At 56.4% G+C, this 19,140-nt stretch overlaps 1 protein-coding gene across 26 annotated transcripts in view; it reads left to right on the top strand.

Annotated features, from left to right (window-relative positions):
* The first annotated feature begins 5,239 nt into the window (after window positions 1-5,239).
* The window catches only part of GRIN1 (glutamate ionotropic receptor NMDA type subunit 1), a 40,533-nt gene continuing 26,632 nt past the window's right edge, over window positions 5,240-19,140 (top strand). For 8 of the 26 annotated variants that reach the window (XR_013184924.1, XR_013184923.1, XR_013184922.1 and 5 more), the window contains exons 1-3: window positions 5,241-5,646; window positions 9,452-9,586; window positions 18,451-18,627. Coding sequence is in view for 22 of the 26 variants with exons in the window: in XM_077189056.1 (XP_077045171.1) it covers window positions 5,389-5,646; window positions 9,452-9,586; window positions 18,451-18,627 (570 nt within the window). In the remaining 4 variants the exon portion in view is untranslated. Of the gene's footprint in view, window positions 5,647-9,451; window positions 9,587-18,450; window positions 18,628-19,140 lie in introns of all 26 variants that reach the window. The other 18 variants (XM_077189059.1, XM_054646273.2, XM_077189065.1 and 15 more) reach the window with 6 other exon arrangements.

The following is a 19,140-nucleotide window of genomic DNA, read 5'->3' as shown; positions in this document are numbered from 1 at the left end:
ATCATTGGGAAAACAATGTCCCGCTTTTGTCTCTGGAAGGGTTGCAAGTTCCAGAGCACCTCAATTGTCATTGACCCCTTTTTCCTTCCTCCATTTCAGCCTCACTGCAGCTCCAAGAGGTTGGAAATGCCCAGAGATCTCCCTCTCCCCTTGATTGGGCACAGCTGTGGCACCTCTGCCCAACAGTGGTGCCTGTCACCACCTGGGCTCTGCTGGGGACAGACAGACACCTGGAGAGGCTCCTGTGGCCCCTTTCCCAGGGAGTGTGGCCCCTCTAGCCCCTCCAAACAGGGGATGGTTTCTGCCTGAGCAGGTGCTGCACAGGCAGCAACCACCACTCCTTGCAGTGGGCAGGATGGAGATTGCTGCTGTGCCCCAGGGTCCCCAGAGAGTCCCTGGAGAGGGAGGTGACATTGCTGGTGTCAGCCCTGCTGTGGGAGGCAGACAGCCCCATCCCACTGGGGAGCTTTCCTGGGACACCCTGAGCATGGTGGGGGCACCAAGGGCTGCAGGGGCTGATGTTCCCCACGTGCTCCATCTCCATCCCCTGGCCCAGGCTCCTGCCTCCTCTGAGGAGGAGAAGGGCAGGAGATCCCCAGGCAGTGACCAGGTCTCTGAGGTGCTTTCCAGCCCCTGCTGTGTGGCAGTTCCAGGGGACTGGAGTCCCTGAGGACAAACTGTCCAATCTCCTGGGACACAATGTGCAGGAAGCTGAAGCCCAGCTTTTGGCTGATTTTCCAGCAGAAAATTGGAATGTTATCAAAATGAAATTTTCCCTACAGTGCATTTCAAACATGCAAATCCTGGTTTTCCCTCAGAAAGTGTTCGCAGTTGAACTTCCCACCCCTCCTACAGCACATCTGACTGTGTTCCTGCACCTTCAGCTCCCTCTGGTTGCACAGGAGCTGGTCTGGGGTTTCTCACCATCTCTGCCTCCAGCCACTGATGTTCCATGTCCCATCCTCTTACCTCTGCCCCCAGATCGCCCTGCCTGCCCAGGAACCCCTCAGTGTTCCAGGCTGACTGCTTGCCCCTCGTTTATCTCCCCATCCCTGGTGTGCCCTGGGGGAAGGCAGAGCTTTGCTGGGTGCTGGGAATGTCTCTGCACAGGGGAGACACCTCCATTCTCATCACCTGCTGGAGGGTGGTGCTGCAGCTCCTGTCTGGGACAGCAGGGGCTCCAGATGTGCCAAACACTGCTCAGGAGGGTGGCAAAGGCCTTGGGGGCCTGGAGCTCCTTCCTGTGGGCACTGCTGGGCAAAGGCAACACGGGTGCCCATGGGCACCTGGAGCAGGAAGCTGTGCTGCCTGGGGACTCCAGCAGCCACTCCTGAGCTGCAGACTGGGCTGGCTCAGTCCCTCTCAGCTGGGAAAGCATTCAGGAAGAGCAAGGGACTGAGGGACTGCAGTCCATCCTGGATCTTGTCTGGAAAAGACCTGGAGACCGGGCTTGAACACACAAAAGCAGCCAAGGGGCTGCTCAGACACTCCCCCCTTGGTTTCCACCCCGTTGCTCCCTGCAGCTCCCCCACCACAGGAGCAGAGCCCTCGGGCACCTTCCCCTGCAGACTCCAGTCACTGCCTGTCTGTCTGTGGCTGATCCTGTGACAAGGACATCCTGCTGTGTCCCAGCTGCTCACACAAACCACAGTCCTCAGAGCACTGGCAGCGAGGACACACTGTGCCAGCCTCCAAGAGGGTTGTGAGGAGCTGCTGGGGCCCTGCACCCCCTGCCTTGTCCCCTGTCCTTGCCTAGACCTCAGGCTGGGGTTTGGTGCTGTTCTCTGTCCCTGTCCTGGAAGGCAGCAGGCTCCAACTGCATCCAATCTCCCCTCTGCTGGAGCAGCTCATGAGGAGTTTTTCCTCCAAATATTCTGAAGAGTGGTTTCTCAATTTTTTCAGCCTCTTTGTAAAGAATGTGACCCCCAGATCTGCCAGCAGCCTTCCTGTGCAGGGTTCCCCAGTGCTGTCTGCAGCGGCTCAAGTCTTTGCCAGCTGCTCCTCTGACTCCTCAGGGTGAATCCAAGGACAACAATGCCACCTTTTTGTTTGGAAATTCATGATCTCTGACCCCCAGGTCAGTATTAGAGACCACAATTACAGTCCATGTCTCCATTGGATCTGCAGTCCTGTCTGAAGAGCAGGACCAACAGTTCTTGCTTCTGCTTTCATGGCTCTGCACTGGCTGTCCTAAAATACATTCCAGTTCTGTGCTTATCAAAGAACCCAAGTGATTTGGCATCATTATTTGCTGTCTCACAGATTTTATCACCAGTGATTGCTTCCAGAGCAAAGGCAGGAATACTGAAGTGGCAACTGCATTGCAAATCCTTTCATCCCTGTAGGAACACCCACATCCCATGGCAGCTCTTCAGTACCAGGCCTTGGAGCCTTGCCATGGGCACTCTGCGTGTGCTTTGCTCCATTTTACACCTCAGATTAACCTTGCAGCTGCACACAGGAGCCATTTCCACAGCCTGGATTGCAGCTACTGCTCTCAATTCCATTTCTGCTTTCTCAAAAGAAGAATTGCTTGGTAGCTCCACAAGAAGTGGCACAAATTGCATATTCCTAATACTTAATTTCATCTTCTATGAAATTCCCCATTGCCTTTTCCACCACCGGGACTGATGCCTTACCCCGAGGCAGGTGAAGTTTCCAGCTGGGTTCAGTGCTGCTCCTCTGAGGTCTCCAGGTTTTACACTGAGTCACTGGCCATGGGAGGAATTACAGCACCCACTGGTGAGGGGACAGCTCACCCACAGCCCTCCCATGCTCGTGTCCAACCCCTGCATCCAGGAGGTGCCACATGAAGAGCAGCATCACGCTGCAGTAATTGCTAACAACCAGCCCAGGTCAGTTCCTGCCCTCAGCCATGGCCAAGGAGGAGGCCACGACGTGCCAGGAGCAGCGACAGGGAAAGGAGAGAGCAGCCCTGGCTGCCAGGAGCAGCTGGTGGAGGTGGCTCCCACCTGGGAAAGCCCTGCACACTCCTCTGCCTTCAGAGCATCAAAGAGCCTGAGGACACAGCGAGAGGGAGACTCATGGGGTGACAACATCTGTGCTGGCTGTGCCTGGCTTGGGGGCATTGTCACCCGGGCTGCTCCTGCTGCCAGCACAGCCATGGGGGCAGGACCTGAGAGGGAAGCAGGCTTTTCTCAGGTCTCCACAACTGTGCCAGAAACAAGAGTCTCTGGAGACAAAAAATGAATGGAGGCACAGAGGGAAGAGCCTGCCAGCATGGTAGGCTCCATCCTAAGCATGGCCATCCCACACTCCTGGGCAACACAAGAAGGACTCAATAGCTGCACTCCTTTTCCCTGCAGAGAACTCCAGGTAATGAGAGGGAAAGAGCTCTTGCACTCTGAATAACGTTTCAGAGCCTGCCTTTTTCCTTTGTCTTCTCTGCCAAGCCACCTGCTGTGGCCAGGTCTTGACTTTGTTATTCTACTGCCATCACACCCACCAGGATCCAGGTCTGTACAGCCCACTCCAGAACAGTTTCTTCCCACAAAACCCACTGCAGGTGCACCTGGTAGCAGAGGAAGGAATGAAGTCAGCTCTGCACACTGAGGGTAGGGCTGCAACCCTCTTTGGCTTTCACCCTCTGTCCCTTCAAGACAAACCCACACAGTGTGAATCCAGCCAGGCCCTCAGCTCCATGTGGGCAGGAGTACCAATGACATGGGGACACTGAAAAGGGTTAAGCTTTCCTGGAAGTCTGTTCCAGGAGCACAGCAGGGTTGGTGTGGAGCTCCATGCCAAGCACTGCAAGAGTTAAGGCGAGGTGGGGCCATTTTCCTTCTCTCAGGGAGCGCATCACAACCTCCATGGCTTTCATTACCTCCCCAGGCCGTGGTCTGCAGCTTCCTCAGAGGGTCTCATGGCTGGAAGAGGCTGCAGAGCCCCGAGCCCGGCACGCTGAGCCCTGCAGCGTTACACAACGGCCATTTTGCTCCTGCAGCTCCTTCCGAGTGCATGTGGGCAATGTGGGACACAGGCAAAATGGTTTCCATGGCAACTCGCACTTCAGAGATGCCAGTGAGAAAATTTGCGTTGGGGGAAAATATTCTGCTTCAACTCACATTGCAAAGGAAGGACAGAGGTGGGCTGCAGCAGCACCCCAGAAATGGCGGTGTAAAAATATCCCTGGTGGTTTTGGTTGTGCAGTGCTCGGTCTATTCCCTGCCCGGGCTGGCTGTGCCGTTTGCCCCATGCAGTGACAAAGCAACACCCTCTCACTACCTGAAACGCGTTGTTTTTCTCCAAAAAGGCCAAGTGGCAGGTCTGGGGAGCAATGTGCTGTTCTGGCCACCTCACCCCTGTGGCCCTGGAACGGGACAGACGCAGTCCAGGAGTGAAACTCAGTCTCTTTCTGCCATGGAGCTGGACTGCCCTCCAGATGTTGGCCACTGGCTGCTGTGCCTCCATTTCCTTAAGGGAGGCTAATGGTAGCCCAACAACAGGTAGATTATGAGAACCCCAAGAGATCTCCTCAGCAGAGAAATCTTAAGGTTATATCCCAGCGTAATTTGGTGTATTTAACGGAGGGAAATGGCTGGTTGCCCTGTGAGCTAATGTCTGGAAGAATGGTGGCTCTGTCTGGAGGGACAGAGTGAAACCAAGGAACCAGGCTGAGCGTCAGCTGAACATCCCTGCCCAGGAGCTCTGCTGGTCAAGGGAGGGTTCCCCAGCGCTGGAGTGCACACAGACCATGACAGAGTCCATGTCACACACAGCTGTGCCCAGGCAGAGTTGCGGAAGTGTGCTTTTCAGAGGTGCTGCATAACTGGCAATATTGGTGTGGAGAACAAACCCATGGACCGTGTCTTATCCCCAGTCCCTGTTTGCCGAATGCCCGGTGCATCCGTGCCTCTCGAGGCAGCGGGAATGCCCTGATCCCGAAAGGGCACTGCAGGTGAAAAGGGCGGAGCGGGACCCCCGGAGCTCAGCCCCGCACCCCCCGCACAAGCGACTCTCGCAGGAGCTGCGGGACGCACCCGCACCCCACACCCGCACGGGGCCGGCGGGACCCGCGCCCTGCCAGCGGTGCCACCGACCCCGCAGCGACCCCGCGCACCCCGCGGCAGGGGAAGGAGGGGAGGGGGGCTCTGCCGCAGCGCCCGGGGCGGGCGGGGGTCCCGGGGGCGGGCCGGGGCGGGCGCTGCGGCAGCGCGGGGCGGGCGGGGCGGGGCGCAGCGGCGGCGGCGGCGCGGGCGCTTCAGCACCGGGGAGAGCGCCCGGCAGCGCCCGCAGCGCCCGCGCCGAGCGCCGGCACGGCCCGGGGGCCGAGCCCGATGGGGCCGCGCTGAGCCGGGCGGGCGGCCCGCGGGGCGGGCGGGCGGGCGGGGGGCGCGGGGGGCCCGGCGGGCTCCGGGCCGCCCGTGGATGAGCACCATGCGGCTGCTGCTGCTCGCCCTCCTCTTCTCCTCGTCCTTCGCCCGCGCCGGCTGCGACCCGAAGATCGTCAATATCGGCGCGGTGCTGAGCACCAAGAAGCACGAGCAGATCTTCCGCGAGGCGGTGAACCAGGCCAACAAGCGGCACGGCACCTGGAAGCTCCAGCTCAACGCCACCTCCGTCACCCACAAGCCCAACGCCATCCAGATGGCCCTGTCCGTCTGCGAGGACCTCATCTCCAGCCAGGTACCCCGGGACGGCGACCCCCTCCCCGCCCCGGCCCCGGCGGGACCCGAGCGGCCGCCCCCGCGGCCACCCCGCCCCGGCCCCGCGGTGCCCCCCGGCCGAGCCGAGCCGAGCCGAGCCGTGCGGGGTCTGCCCGGGCCCGGGGCGCGCTGCCCGCATTGCAGCCTTTATGTAAGCGCGGCCGGCTGAGCGCTCCCCGCACCCCCAGGCACACCCGGGCACCCGCAAACAGCCTGGGCACACCCGGGCACCCACAGACACCCTGGGGCACTCACGGGCACCCACAGACACCCTGGGGCACACACTGGCACCTACAGGCGCCCTGGGGCACTCACTGGCACCTGCACAGCCCCCAGGCACATACAGGCTCGCGCACACCGCCCAGGGCACGCAGGGCCACCTGCAGCGCCCACCCGGGTCACACATGGGCTCACACACACGCCTCAGAGCATGCACAAGCTCACACACACACGCCCCATGGGCATCACACGCCCCCGGGCACACACGGGCTCACACCAGCACTTTGGGTAACACAGGGGCACCCCCCCAGCCCTGGGGCACACGCAGGCACACACACACCCCCCTCAGGGCACACAGGGATCACACACGCACTCTCGGGTGCACACAAGCACCCACATGCACACCAGGGCACACATGGGCTCACACACGAAGCCCAGGCAGGCACAGACTCACACACGAAGCCTGAGCACATATAAACTAACACAGACACGGCCCTTCAGCACACACAGACTCACACATGAAGCTCAGACACACACAGGCTCACACACAGCCCCTGGCACATACAGATTTACACACAAAGTCCAGGCATGCACAGATTCACACATACCAGTGCACACACAGGCTCACACACAGCCCCTGGACACACACAGGCTCACACATGAAGCTCAGGCTCACACAGGCTCACACACACACCCAGGGCACACACAGACTCATACACGAAGCCCAGGCATGCACAGATTCACACACTGGGCACACACAGGCTCACACACAGTCCCTGTGCACACACAGGCTCACACTCTTGGCACACACAGGCCCCCATGCCCTGGGTTGTGCACATACATGCCCAGCCAATGCTGTGCATGCACACAGCAATGTGCACACACACCTACACCACACACAAGCACCATGGGCACACACAGAGCCAGGTGTGAGCACAGGCACCCCCAAACGGGGGGGGACACGTGGGCATGGGGAGCACCATGCATGCACACAGATTGTGCCCTCACACACATGTGGGAATGTTCATGGGCTGCACTGCATGTGCACACATTCCATGTGCACACATTCCATGCACACACAGATTCCATGCACACACAGACACACACATTCCATGTGCACACATTCCATGCACACACACACACCGTGTGCACACACAGATTCCATGCACACACATTCCATGCACACACACACACCGTGTGCACACACAGATTCCATGCACACACATTCCATGCACACACACACCGTGTGCACACACACATTCCACGTGCACACACACACACACACACACACTCCATGTGCACACACACTCCATGTGCACGCTGCACTGCTGTGCAAACATGGGCTCACACACAACACGTCTGCCTTTGTGCCAGCCTGCACAGCTGCTGTGACACTTGGACACACACATCTGCGTGAGGGACCTGGCACACCCACTGCCACACGCGCACCCGGGACAAGGGCACACATGGCTGAGGGTGCAGACACACAGGCATGGCACGCACAGACACACGGACACACAGACCCAGGGTGCACACCTGCACAGACACACAGACACACGGACACACAGACCCAGGGTGCACACGCACACAGACTCGGTGTGTGCTGTGTGTGACTGTGCACAGAGCACAGAATGCTCCTTGCTCCTGTGCCCCGGGTGACTCTCAGCGCACCTTTGGGTGCAGCCCGAGCCCCCGGTGCCGGCGGGGGCAGCCTGGGGTGCCCCGGGCAGCCCTGGCCCGGCCTCTCCACCTCCCCTGCCCTGGGTGCAGAGCCCGGCGAACCCCCCAGGCCGTCAGTCGGGGCCATCGGGGGACGGGCGGGCAGGTACAGACCCCCCCTCCAGCCCACCCCGCAGCCGCGGCAGGTCCGCGTGGGCCCGCGCAGATGGGAACGCGCCCCCGGGCCGCACGAACGGAGCCCGGGCCGCCCCAGGGCGCAGGGAAACGCGTGTGGCACCCACGGCCGGCAGGGCAGGGCGCTGTCAGCGCGGGGCAGAGCTGACCCTTGGCGGCTCAGCCTCCCGCCGTGGCGGTGCGGGGTGGCCGGGCCAGCCCTGGGGAGGTGGCCGGGCCGGGCAGCGCGGGCTCTCGCCGCTGTCCCCTGGCAGCGGGGGAGGCTCAGCGGGTCCCGCACTGTGCCGAGGCTCCATTCAGCGCTGCCGGCCGATGGATGCCCGTGGCCGTGCCCCCTCCCCGCCTGGTCCCCGCGCAGCGTGGGGACGGGCACAGCCGTGCGGAGGCAGCGCGGCCGGGGCTGCCGGGGCGCTGGGCTCGGGGTGCCCGCTCTGTCCGACACGCCGGGGCTGTCCCGGCCGCTGTGCCCCGCTCGGTCCCCCCTCGGTCCCCGCTCGCTGGCGCCGTGCCCGAGCGGGGGCTGCGGGGCACAGGAGGAGCTGGCAGCCCGCGCACCCAAAATGGCTCCTGCCGGTGCTGCGGTGCGCCACGGCACAAACCGAGCCCCGCACGGCCCCGCCGCTGTCCCCGAGCCTGCTCCTGCCCCAGCGCCCTGCTGGGTGCGGGTCCTCACCCCCTGTGTCACACCGGGCACCTCTGCCCAGGGTATCCCCTCCTCCTGCATCCCCAGGACCTTCCCAACCTATTCTCTCGCAATTTCTCCCTACTCCCACGTAGGGTCTCCAGCCCCTGGCCCAGCTCCCTATGCACCCTCAATTTACTCCCTCCCAATGCCAAGCAGGATCCTCCCTCTTCCCCCAGACCCCAGGGGCCCTTCCCCAGGCAGGCTCCATCCTCCTCTCCTGTCCTGGCAATCTGTCCCTCCAGCCCAGGCGCTGGGCACATCCTGGGGCTTGGGCAGATGCTTGGAGAAGGAAGAGTTATTTCCTCCAGACATCAAAGTCCTTGCACTGATTCGCCCTAGCTGGAGATCTGTCACCAGCTGGGGACATTCCTTGTGCTGCGAAAGGACATTGGTGTAATAAAGGATCCCCAGGGAGTACCCAGCTCCCTCCTCTCCCTTTGACACAAAGTAGGATCCTGCTGGAGACAAAAATCCCAGCCCTGCTGTAACAGCAGAATTTTGCCGAGATCCTCCTCTCGCATTTTGGTATAGCCCAGATCCCGGCTCCTGCCCCCGCCCTCCGGGCTCTGCCATTCCTGTGCCCAGGGCCAGATGGCTGATGCGCTCCCTGGCTCCGCGCTCCCGCTCCCGCCACAGTCCCAGCTGACCACTTTGTTCCTAATGGTCCTCAGAGGGGAATTACGACCGAGTATTAAATGTGTGGTTAAAGAAATCGCATTACACAGTGTGACTGGAAGGGAGATGCTTTCCTTTAATCCATGGCAGTTATTAGTTTAGCGAGCGGAGCGCCTGGGCACGGCATTCCATTAGGACGGAACCCTGAGCAGAGCCATCCCCTCCAGCCGGGGCACAGCACCCCTGCTCCCGGCACAGCCCTTTCTTCCCCATTCCGAGCCATTGCAGTGCCATTGTCATGTTAACGTGGGGCTGTTTAGCATTGCAGAAAAGAAAAGGGGGGAAAAAATCATGCTCGATGGCCGTTGCGCTCCCGTGAAATAATGTTTGTGTCGTGTATCCTGTCCTACAGGTCTATGCAATATTAGTTAGTCACCCTCCTGCTCCCAACGATCACCTAACACCAACACCTGTATCATACACAGCTGGCTTCTACAGGATCCCTGTCATTGGTCTGACAACACGCATGTCTATATACTCTGATAAGGTAACTGATGCATGCTTCTGGTACCTCATACATGTGCTGTAAATCAGGAGTGCCCGGCAGGAGGGCTCATGATGTCTGCACTCTCTGTGTCTGTCCGTCCGCCCTCTCCAGCCCAGCCTGCAGCTCCCTCTCTCTCTCTCTCTCTCCCCTGCATTCCAGGGTACATCATTTTTTTGCAGCTGCCAGTGCTGACCTACATAGCCCCGGATGATTTCTGCAGCGCTGCTGTGCCAGGCTGCCAGGCTCGCTGCTCTCCAGCCAGGGCAGAGGCACAGGCTGGCTCCTGCCCTGCTCTCTGCTGCCAGCCAGGGGCTCCTGGGGGCTGGGGGGGCCTGGGAGGGCCAGAGGGTCCTGTCAGAGCCTGAACATTGGACAGGATCTCTCTGGGGCTGGGAGGTTGTTTGGTTGCATTCACATCTCTGAGTTTGTGGGATATTGGTAGGGGGAGATGACAGAATATCCTGAGGCTTCACATGGCTGGCATTCAGCACTCAAGATAGAGGCTCAGATTCCAATGTCTCAGCTGTCCCCGTGGGAGCTCTGAGACTTCCAGGCTGGATGAGGTCCTGGGCAATGAGGTGCTGCCCTGGCCCTCAGCTCACAGCCTGTTTGGCAAACGCCTAAAGCCTTAGGAAAGGCAAAAGGAGGAGCTGAGCAGAGCCAGGCCTTCCAAATGCCATTGCAGGATTTCATCCAGCACACGAGCTCAGTGGGTGAGATCGAGCCTGCTTCGAAGCACGAATCAGCCTTTGCTTGGAAAATGTGAATATTCACAAATGTAAATGTTCAGTGCAAAAATAGTCACTCCACCTACATGGTAAATAAAGTCAAATTTCAGGAGGAGGAGCAGCAGCTCCCAGAGAGGCACCAGCAGCACTGCTTGGCTGGAGCAGCAGCAGATTTTGGCATCTCCCAGCAGGGAAGCCATGGCAGGGTGGTCAGCAAGCCAGGATGGTGATGGTGGCTGGCAGGGCTGGGGAGCTTCACACCCTGCCAGGGTCCCACCAGGCATGGGGAGATGGAAAGGGATGGCAGCAGAGCTGGCAGAGCAGGCAGGAAGTGTTCAGGGGGGATTTGCTTCTTGCTGCTCTGGGGAGGAGACAGATCTGACAGGAATGTCACTGGGAGGGTCCTTGTCACAGGGCCCACCATGGCAGCAAGAGGGGACCCTGCACCTCCTCTCTGCTCCATCTCTGCAGGGCTGTGCCCAGCAAAGCAGCCCTGCCCACCTGTGCTGGCCTGGAGTGCTCAGCCCCAGGGCTGACCCTGATCCTTCTGCCAATCTTGTCCTTTTTAAAACCTGTTTTCTGCAGAGCAGCCCCATAGCCCCCTCCTGGCTCCCTTCAGGGCTGGGGGAGAGACCCACAGTGGTGACCCAGTGTGCTGGCAGGGAGATGCTCTCCAGGGAACATTTGGGGTGTTGAGCAGGTTCAGGGGTGCACCTGCCTGGCATAGGCTGGGCAGGGAGCCCAGGCTGCCCACCCCACACACCCTCAGGGAGCCCCTGCCTGGCTGGCATCGTGCTCAGCCTCCTGCCCACCAAGGCTTGGAGCTCTCTGAAGAACAGGAGCTGCAGGCAGGGACTGGGGAGAGGAACAAAGGATGTTTGGACAGTGGAGTGGACAGCAGAGGTGGGGGGACAGAGGGGTGTGGAGCTGTGGGACAGGACAGTGGAAGGTTCTGCACATGCCCTGCAGGACAGGCTGGCTCGTGACACAGGGATATTCAGCTGTTCCCTTTTTGGTTTCCAGTGATCAGCTTGCTTTCTTTTTTGTTTTAATTCAGGAAATTATATCTTTCAGCTTAGTTTCTATGGAAACAAGCTTGTAGGATCACTTTTTATGTATGCCCCTAATTGGTTTTGGAGGCATCAGACAATTTTAGCTGAATTTCACAGGGGGCTGAAGTTGGGTTAATTTTGGTCCTCTCAAGGCTACCAGGGGAGGAAAGGTGTGGGCCTCAGCTTGGACAGGTTTGCCCAGAACCTTTTGATGCTCTCAGAGCATCTCCAGTCAAGTACAGTGGTCCATGAGCTGTACCAGTCTTTCAGCAAGGATACCCAAGGGAAGTGAGTTTTACTGCTCCAACCATTTGTTCTGGAAATAATATTGCAGTTATCAGCCAGAGCAGTCTGGCTTGGCCTCCTTGTACATCTTGTGAAATCATGAGCTGTTCCCCACTGAGGCCCTCTGAGCACCCAGCACAGCCCTGCCTGGTGGGGAGGGGTCTCTGGGATCCATCACCTCTGAGAGGGGCCAGCAGGGAGCTGGGGGAGAGAGGCACTCTCAAGGTAAAGGCAGCAGAGTGGTTCCCATCACTGTGTGTCCATGGCTATGGAGAGCCCTCCAGGGAGATCTCATGGGCTGAGCATTGCAAAAATCCCCCTCTGACTCTCCCTCAGTGCTCCTGTCCCCCACAGCCCACTGGGGGTGTTTCTCTCTGCTCTGCATCTCAGCTGGAACAAACGAGCTGACCCTGACATGCTGGCACCATGAAAAGGCTGAGCTGACACCGAGTGTGAGAGCAGAGCTGGGGATGCACAGCTCAGGGAGGTTTGTGCTCTTCAACACCACCACCTGGGACTGTGGGGCTGGAGGGACACCCTGGCTGCTGAGCCCCTCACCACCCCACAGCAGATTATTGCAGTGGAGGAACAGGGAGATAAATTAATAAATTAATAAATTAATAAATTAATAAATTAATAAATTATGAGACCTGCTCTGCTGCTGGAGGAGTTGGAAAATGGAGTTTAGACATGCTGCAATTGGAGAGCTTCTTCAGTTCCAGCACCTTGCCCTGGTGGTTAAGTGAGGTCTGTCTCTCTCTCCAGTCAGGGGATGGATTTCCCTCTGGTTCCTGCTCTCAGTGGAACCATTCCACGCCCTCACAGGGCTTGTTCACTGAAAGGGTTTTCTGCTTTATTACTGTCTCACTGGCAGCCCATGCTCACAGGAGCCCTGTTAGGGCTGGGAAGGTGCAGGTGGGGACAAAAGTGGCTTTTGTTGACAAGGTCAGGGTCTGTACTCCACTGGCACCCACAGGTGAGGCTGCTTGGTGCAGCACAGAGATGTTTGTCCTGGGAGTGGGGAGCACAAGCCTCAGCAGGGCAGGAAACCACTCAGCAGGGCAGGAGATCCCTCAGCAGGGCAGGAAACCCTCAGCAGGGCAGGAGATCCCTCAGCAGGGCAGGAAACCACTCAGCAGGGCAGGAGAACCCTCAGCAGGGCAGGAGATCCCTCAGCAGGGCAGGAGAACCCTCAGCAGGGCAGGAAACCACTCAGCAGGGCAGGAGAACCCTCAGCAGGGCAGGAAACCACTCAGCAGGGCAGGAAACCCTCAGCAGGGCAGGAGATCCCTCAGCAGGGCAGGAAACCACTCAGCAGGGCAGGAGAACCCTCAGCAGGGCAGGAGATCCCTCAGCAGGGCAGGAAACCCTCAGCAGGGCAGCCTGGAATGTGCAAGAGCAGGCCAGGGAGGTGGAGGGATGGCCTGATGGAGCCCCCACGGGCAGCAGATCCCCACAGGCTCAGATTCCAGCTGGGAGCAGGACAGAGCAGCCCCACAGCCCCATAGTGGCCCTGCCCATCCCTTCCTCCGTGCACTGCAGGGAAAGGCAGAGAGTGCACTTTAGTCTGAGCTCTGCCCCAAAATCCCTCCCTGAGCTATCTCAGAGCTATCTCAGCTCCCTCCCACCTCCACAGCTCTCATGTGGGGCAGTGGGCAGGCTCCCTCCATGGAAACACTGGCCAACACTTCTTTCTCATGCCCAGCTGGTGAATTTTACCAAATTTTCAGGAGCTCTGCAGATTGGGATCTCTGTCAAGCTCTGAAATTCCCCAGGCAGCTCAGCTGGGGAGTGCATTGCTAGCAGGGGGCTGACCCCCCTGCCACAGGTAATGAAGCAAAGGCACATTGCTCCCTTCAGCCTGCAGAGAAAATCCCTCCCCCAGCCCTGGGCTGAGCCCCTGGGCAGGCAGGAGTGTAGAAGGTCACAGACCCTTCACTCATGGCACTCTGCAAGGCCCTGCTGGGACACACAGGCCCTGCCTGCTGGCCCCAGCCATGCCCTTTGCCCTGTGGGTAAAATCCCCATGCCAAGGCACCCCCAGTGCTCTCCCCCAGCTGAGCCTGGCTGTGCACAGGACTGCAGCAGCCAGGTACCTTCCCTGCAGGGGGATGTTCTCCTGTGCTTCCTGCAGGCTCACATCTGTGCATGCACAGTCTGTGCTTTCACACACACACACACACACACACACACACACACACACACACACAGACAGAGGATCATCTGCTCAAACAGCTCCTCTTTGTATGGGCTTGCATCAGATATTTGCAGCTCTCAAGTCCTGACCCCACATAGAATCATCACAGAATCCCAGACTGGTTTGGGTTGGGAGGGACCTTAAATCCCATCCAGTGCCAGCCCTGCCATGGCAGGGACACCTCCCACTGTCCCAGGCTGCTCCCAGCCCTGTCCAGCCTGGCCTTGGGCACTGCCAGGGATCCAGGGGCAGCCCCAGCTGCTCTGGGCACCCTGTGCCAGGGCCTGCCCACCCCCCCAGGAAATATCCCCAACTCTGCTCCCTCTGGTGCTTTTTGGCTCCAGCCCCTGGGTTCCTGCTGAGCTTGGCCACTGGATTTCAGCCCAGCCTGTGTTTGCTGCCCTTTTGCAGAGCTAGAATGAAGTGAGGGAGCACAGGGCTGAGCTCTGAGCTGTGGGTGGGCTGCAGGGGGGTTTGGGGTTGCTGTGAGCCATTGCCATGGTCCCACTGCAGCCCTGGCTGGCACCAGGCACACTCAGAGCAGAGCAAGGGGTGAGGATCCTACAAAGCACCCCACAAGGCCAGTGTGGGTTCGTAGTGAGGAGCAGTTTTTGCTGTGTGCTGATCCAAGGGCAGGGAGGGAGGGATGACAGCCCTGAGTTCAAGGGCTGGAGCAGCACCAAGGGCACAGCTGGTGCAGCTGAGTGAGCCCACCAGCTGGGCTGGCTGTCTCACAGGGGCTCTGCTAAAAACCACAGGTCTTTTTTAACAGTTATTTGCCAAAAAATGGGCTAATTAGGGTGCATAAATCACTGTCTCCCATCCTCTGCAGTGCAGCCTGTGTGCCCGTGCCCAGCTGAGCTCTGTGCGAGTTTCAGGGGGTGTGACAGGGACCTGGGGGATGTCACTGTGTGTGCTGGGGTGAGGGTATCAAATCACACCAAGCTGGATCCTCACCTGCCTCTGCACAGCACAAACTGCCCGTGTGAACCTCTGGGGGACTCTGATCGTTTTTCTGCCAATCTTTGGCCCTTGCAAAGATGCTCAGGAGTCCCAGGTGCTTCAAAAGCTGTGTCAGACCATGAGTGCTCATCCTGAGATCTCAGCTCAGCACTTGACATGAATTTTTCTTCATTATCCCTTTTGAAAACCACAGTTCAGGGATCCAGGAGCTGAGATACCCCCAGAGTCTGTCCATGACCCTTTTGACACCACCTCAGAAAACAAATTTGTCTGGACTGTTAAACCAAGTTGCCTCCCAACAACCTTGCAGTATTTTTTCCTCTGAACCCAATGATATGTATTTACAATACTTAAGAAAGCCATGATTGGTTAAACACCATTTTTGCAGGCTGGTTGGGAAGCTAGAAAGTAATTTGATGCAATATATGGAAATTTCAAAGATTTTTTTCATTTGAAAAAGGGATTGAAAGAATTTTTATAGATGTTTAACCTGTGTTTCTCTGATTTCTTTTTTCAAAATTGGCTTTGCTGTTATTGTTTCATCTCTTTTCTCTCTTCTGATTTTTTTCCCATTTCCAGTTTCACTTTCCCTGGATTTCCTTAAAGCAGTTAAAATGCTCACAGTTTGACACTGGTGTAATGCTAGTGCTTCTATGAAAATACATTTTTTTGGGGGTCTACTGTGAGATGTGACTAGGAATAGAGCAAAGCAGGCTCTAACTTAGGAATAAAGAAGAGAAAACTTTTTAAACTTACAACTAGATGTAAAAAGAAACAATGAAAACTTTCTAAAAACATTCTTTTTCTTTTTACTAAATTTTTAATACATCTATCTTTTAGATCACTAACTTTCAGTCTATCACTACCTTTTAGATAATTAATTCTCAGTTCATCAAGGAGTGAGGAGTCTTTCTTGTGCCATAGGCTTCCTCTGGAAACACAGTTGAAACGTCTTGTGTTTCCAGTCACATGTGGCACCGCCTGGAGATCATTTGCCATTGTGACGTCTTCTTTCTATGCTCAGTGCTCTCACTACTGCGCATGGACCAGAGCTGCTTCTAGGGTTTTCTTTTTAAGGGTGCTTTGTCTAGTTTTAAAAAGAGCACAGTCTCTCACTCTCAGGACACTTGTTTTCTCTAAATTTCACTTCTTGGGGCTGAGGGCTCTCAAGAACAGAGATCTTCTCTTCTACTGAAGATCGAGGGCACCAACTAGTTTCTTCACTCATCATCTTTGTTTACACACTCTTTCACATAACAACACTGAACTCTCTTGACTCTGAGCTATTGCTTCTTTTTAAATGCAGTCTCTGTGTCACAGGAAAAAAACGGTTCTGTCTATGGCTATACAAGAAAAGTCAAGCCAAGGCTACTCTATCACTTCTTTCTACTTAAGATTCTTCTTCACTTCTCTCGTGGCCTATTTCTTTTTATCTCAACTCTATTTCTCTTCTCATTCAGCTCCAGGAGGATCAGCATTTGTAAGGTTTCTATCATCTAAGAAAAGGGTTAAAAATCTCAGGCTCTGCCTGTCTAGAACTCTTACGCTGTCTTGCTGGGCACCTTCTTACCACACTTTCTCTTTTTCTCTTTCTCAGCTGGCTGTGATATTAAATTTTTAAGGTGGCACAGGCACAGGCACAGGCACAGGCACAGGCACAGGCACAGGCACAGGCACAGGCTGGCTCTCTTTCTCTTTCTCCAAGGTGGGGGGTGGGGGGGTGGCTGCCTGATGTTTCTTGGTGCTCTTCTACTTTTCTATCTTCAGGGCCTTGGCTTACCTTACCTGGCTGCATGGCTTCCCCTCCCCTGCCCATCCGCAGCTGCTGGGCAGGGGAGGTTTGAACTTTTCACTGACTGGAACTAAGAGAAAGTTTTCTTGGGAGTTTTCTGCTTTTAGCTTCTTGTGTTCTCAGAGGCGTATCTATGTCTTCAGTGGCTACACCAGGAGCTAATATTCAAATCTGAGTACTTACTGGTTTGACTACAGCATCTCAAAAAAACCTCACTTCCTCTCAAACCATGACACCTGTGTTTCTCTGATTTCTTTTTCTAATATTGGCTTTTCTGTTATTTTTTCATCTCTTTTCCCTCTTCTGATTTTTTTCCCATTTCCAGTTTCACTTTACCTGGATTTCCTTAAAGCAATTAAAAATGCTCAGGGGTTGAAAATTAAAAATGCTTAGACCCAGGTGGTGTGCCCCTGGCCCAGGCTGTGCAGCTGGACCTGGAAATTCCTGGGCATCTCTGCTGACTGCAAAGAGCTCTTGCACACTGTGTTAGTGAGGACACCATGGTTGTCTTTCCATTGTTTGTCCCTATGGGGCTTTTTCCCAATCCCATGGGTTTCTGGGGTGAGCTGCTCTTCCTGTAACTCCAATGTTTGTTTCTCCTACTCTGAGAGTCATGTTGGGGCTCTCATGGCTTTTTCTCCTCTGGTTAAACATCCACCCTTCTCCTCAGTGTCTCAGGTTCAGGAAGTGTTCCCAGTGCTGTGGTGGCTCTGCTGCTCCCCCATTCCCTTGTGCTGGGCTGGGGCAGGAGCAGGGACCTGCTGAGCCTGTGCAGGGAGCCCTGAGCACAGCAGGGAGTTTGCATCCTTTTCTACACATTTCCTGGTCTGGTCTAACATTACCACTGTGTGGAGTGTGAGGAAGAGAATTTATCTGGTATGTCTGTTCCTCCTGTGTGTGTCCATGGGGGACAGGATGACTTTTCCTTCCCAGTGTGTACTACTTTGGCCCATTCAGGACATTTCTGACCCATTCTGGGTCAGGTCTCTGGATGAGCAGGTCTGGACAAGCCCTGTTTGGTTCAAACAACCATCTCAGCCTTAGAGAAAGAAATATTATGGTGCTTTATTTTTGTCCTCTCCAGTTCTGGCTCCTGCCTCCCTCCAGCACATAGCTGGGCTGTCAAGCAGGGCCCATGCTGGGCATGAGCATTTTCACTTCCTAATATTTGACTCTAGGGCTTTTTGGACAAGCTGCATTTGTTTGAAAGCTCTCTGTCAGCTCCAGCTTTTGGTCTGATTGCTCCCCTAAGAACAGTGCACTTAATTAGGCTGGAATTGCTATTGCACAATCAGCCAACCATAATGATGTCTTTAACCCAAGCAGAGAGGTTTGCTGGGGCACGGGTCCAGAGCTGCCTCCTCTGCCTGCTGCTGCAGAACAGGCTGACCTAGAAACAGCCAGGGACCATGTTATAAAACTGCCTTTCTGAACTTCTGCCATGGCACATGACGAGCACACAGCTGCCTGTACCTGCCTCTTGTCTTCTGAAGGGAATTCTTCTGCTTTTTGATGTCCATTGTCTGGTAATCATTTAAAAGGTCAAGAGGCAAGGCTGTATTTGCACTGAACACTGCTGGTCACTCATGGCTCGATAGGCTTTTCTTCTCTGTGCATTTATGGAGCACAAAGCAGAAACCCCTCTTTGCCATGCTCTGGTTTAACCACAGAGAGGTGCAAAGTCACATCCAGGGTTTGCTTCCCAGCCAGAAGGAAGGATGCAGGTCCCAGAGGTTAGGTCAAGGTGTGCATCCCAGAATGGATCCCTGTCCCTGCCCCTGTCCCTGTCCCTGCAAACGTGGCTGGCAGCCCCACAGTCTGTGTTGAGCTCTTGTTCTCCCTTGCAGAGCATCCACCTGTCCTTTTTGCGCACGGTCCCACCCTACTCTCACCAGGCCAACGTCTGGTTTGAGATGATGAGAGTCTTCAACTGGAACCACGTCATCCTGATAGTCAGCGACGACCACGAGGGTCGTGCTGCACAGAAGAAGCTGGAGACCCTCCTGGAGGAGAAAGAGTCCAAGGTCAGTTCCTGAACATTGTCTTGTAGCTTTGTTTAAGCAACAACAACGAAACTAGAAGTCTTGGGCTGTTGTATGTATGTAGATTTCTGTATGTAAAACACCTTTTCTTTCCATTGTAACATGGCTAACATGCTTAAAGCATCAACAGTGTCTGACTAGTACCTGACAGAACTTTGTACTTTATTCATTTCACTTGCTTTGCCATGGTCAAAATCTCCTACATGTAAATCGACTACAAAATGAAGGGAAGGATAACCTGGAGCTCTGCAAATGCCTTGCCCGAGTTTCCCACCCAAGGAGAGGACCAGTCGCTCAGTGTAGGGAAGCACCTGCCCCACTGCAGCCACCCCGGGGCCAGGCAGAGCCAGCAGTGCCCAACCCACCCTGCAGAGCAGCTTCTGAATTGGCCATGGGGGCTGAGCTCAGTGCCTGGCAGGGGCTCTGAGCCTCTGGGCAGCGCTGTGGGCCCTTCCCATCTCATCGCAGCACACCCAAACGCTGCTTTCCTGACAC

Source organism: Agelaius phoeniceus, chromosome 21 (assembly GCF_051311805.1).
Source record: "Agelaius phoeniceus isolate bAgePho1 chromosome 21, bAgePho1.hap1, whole genome shotgun sequence".
NCBI classification, from domain to species: Eukaryota; Metazoa; Chordata; class Aves; order Passeriformes; family Icteridae; genus Agelaius; species Agelaius phoeniceus.
Note: the sequence above shows the minus strand (reverse complement) of the source record. Positions and strands in the feature narration are given on the sequence as shown.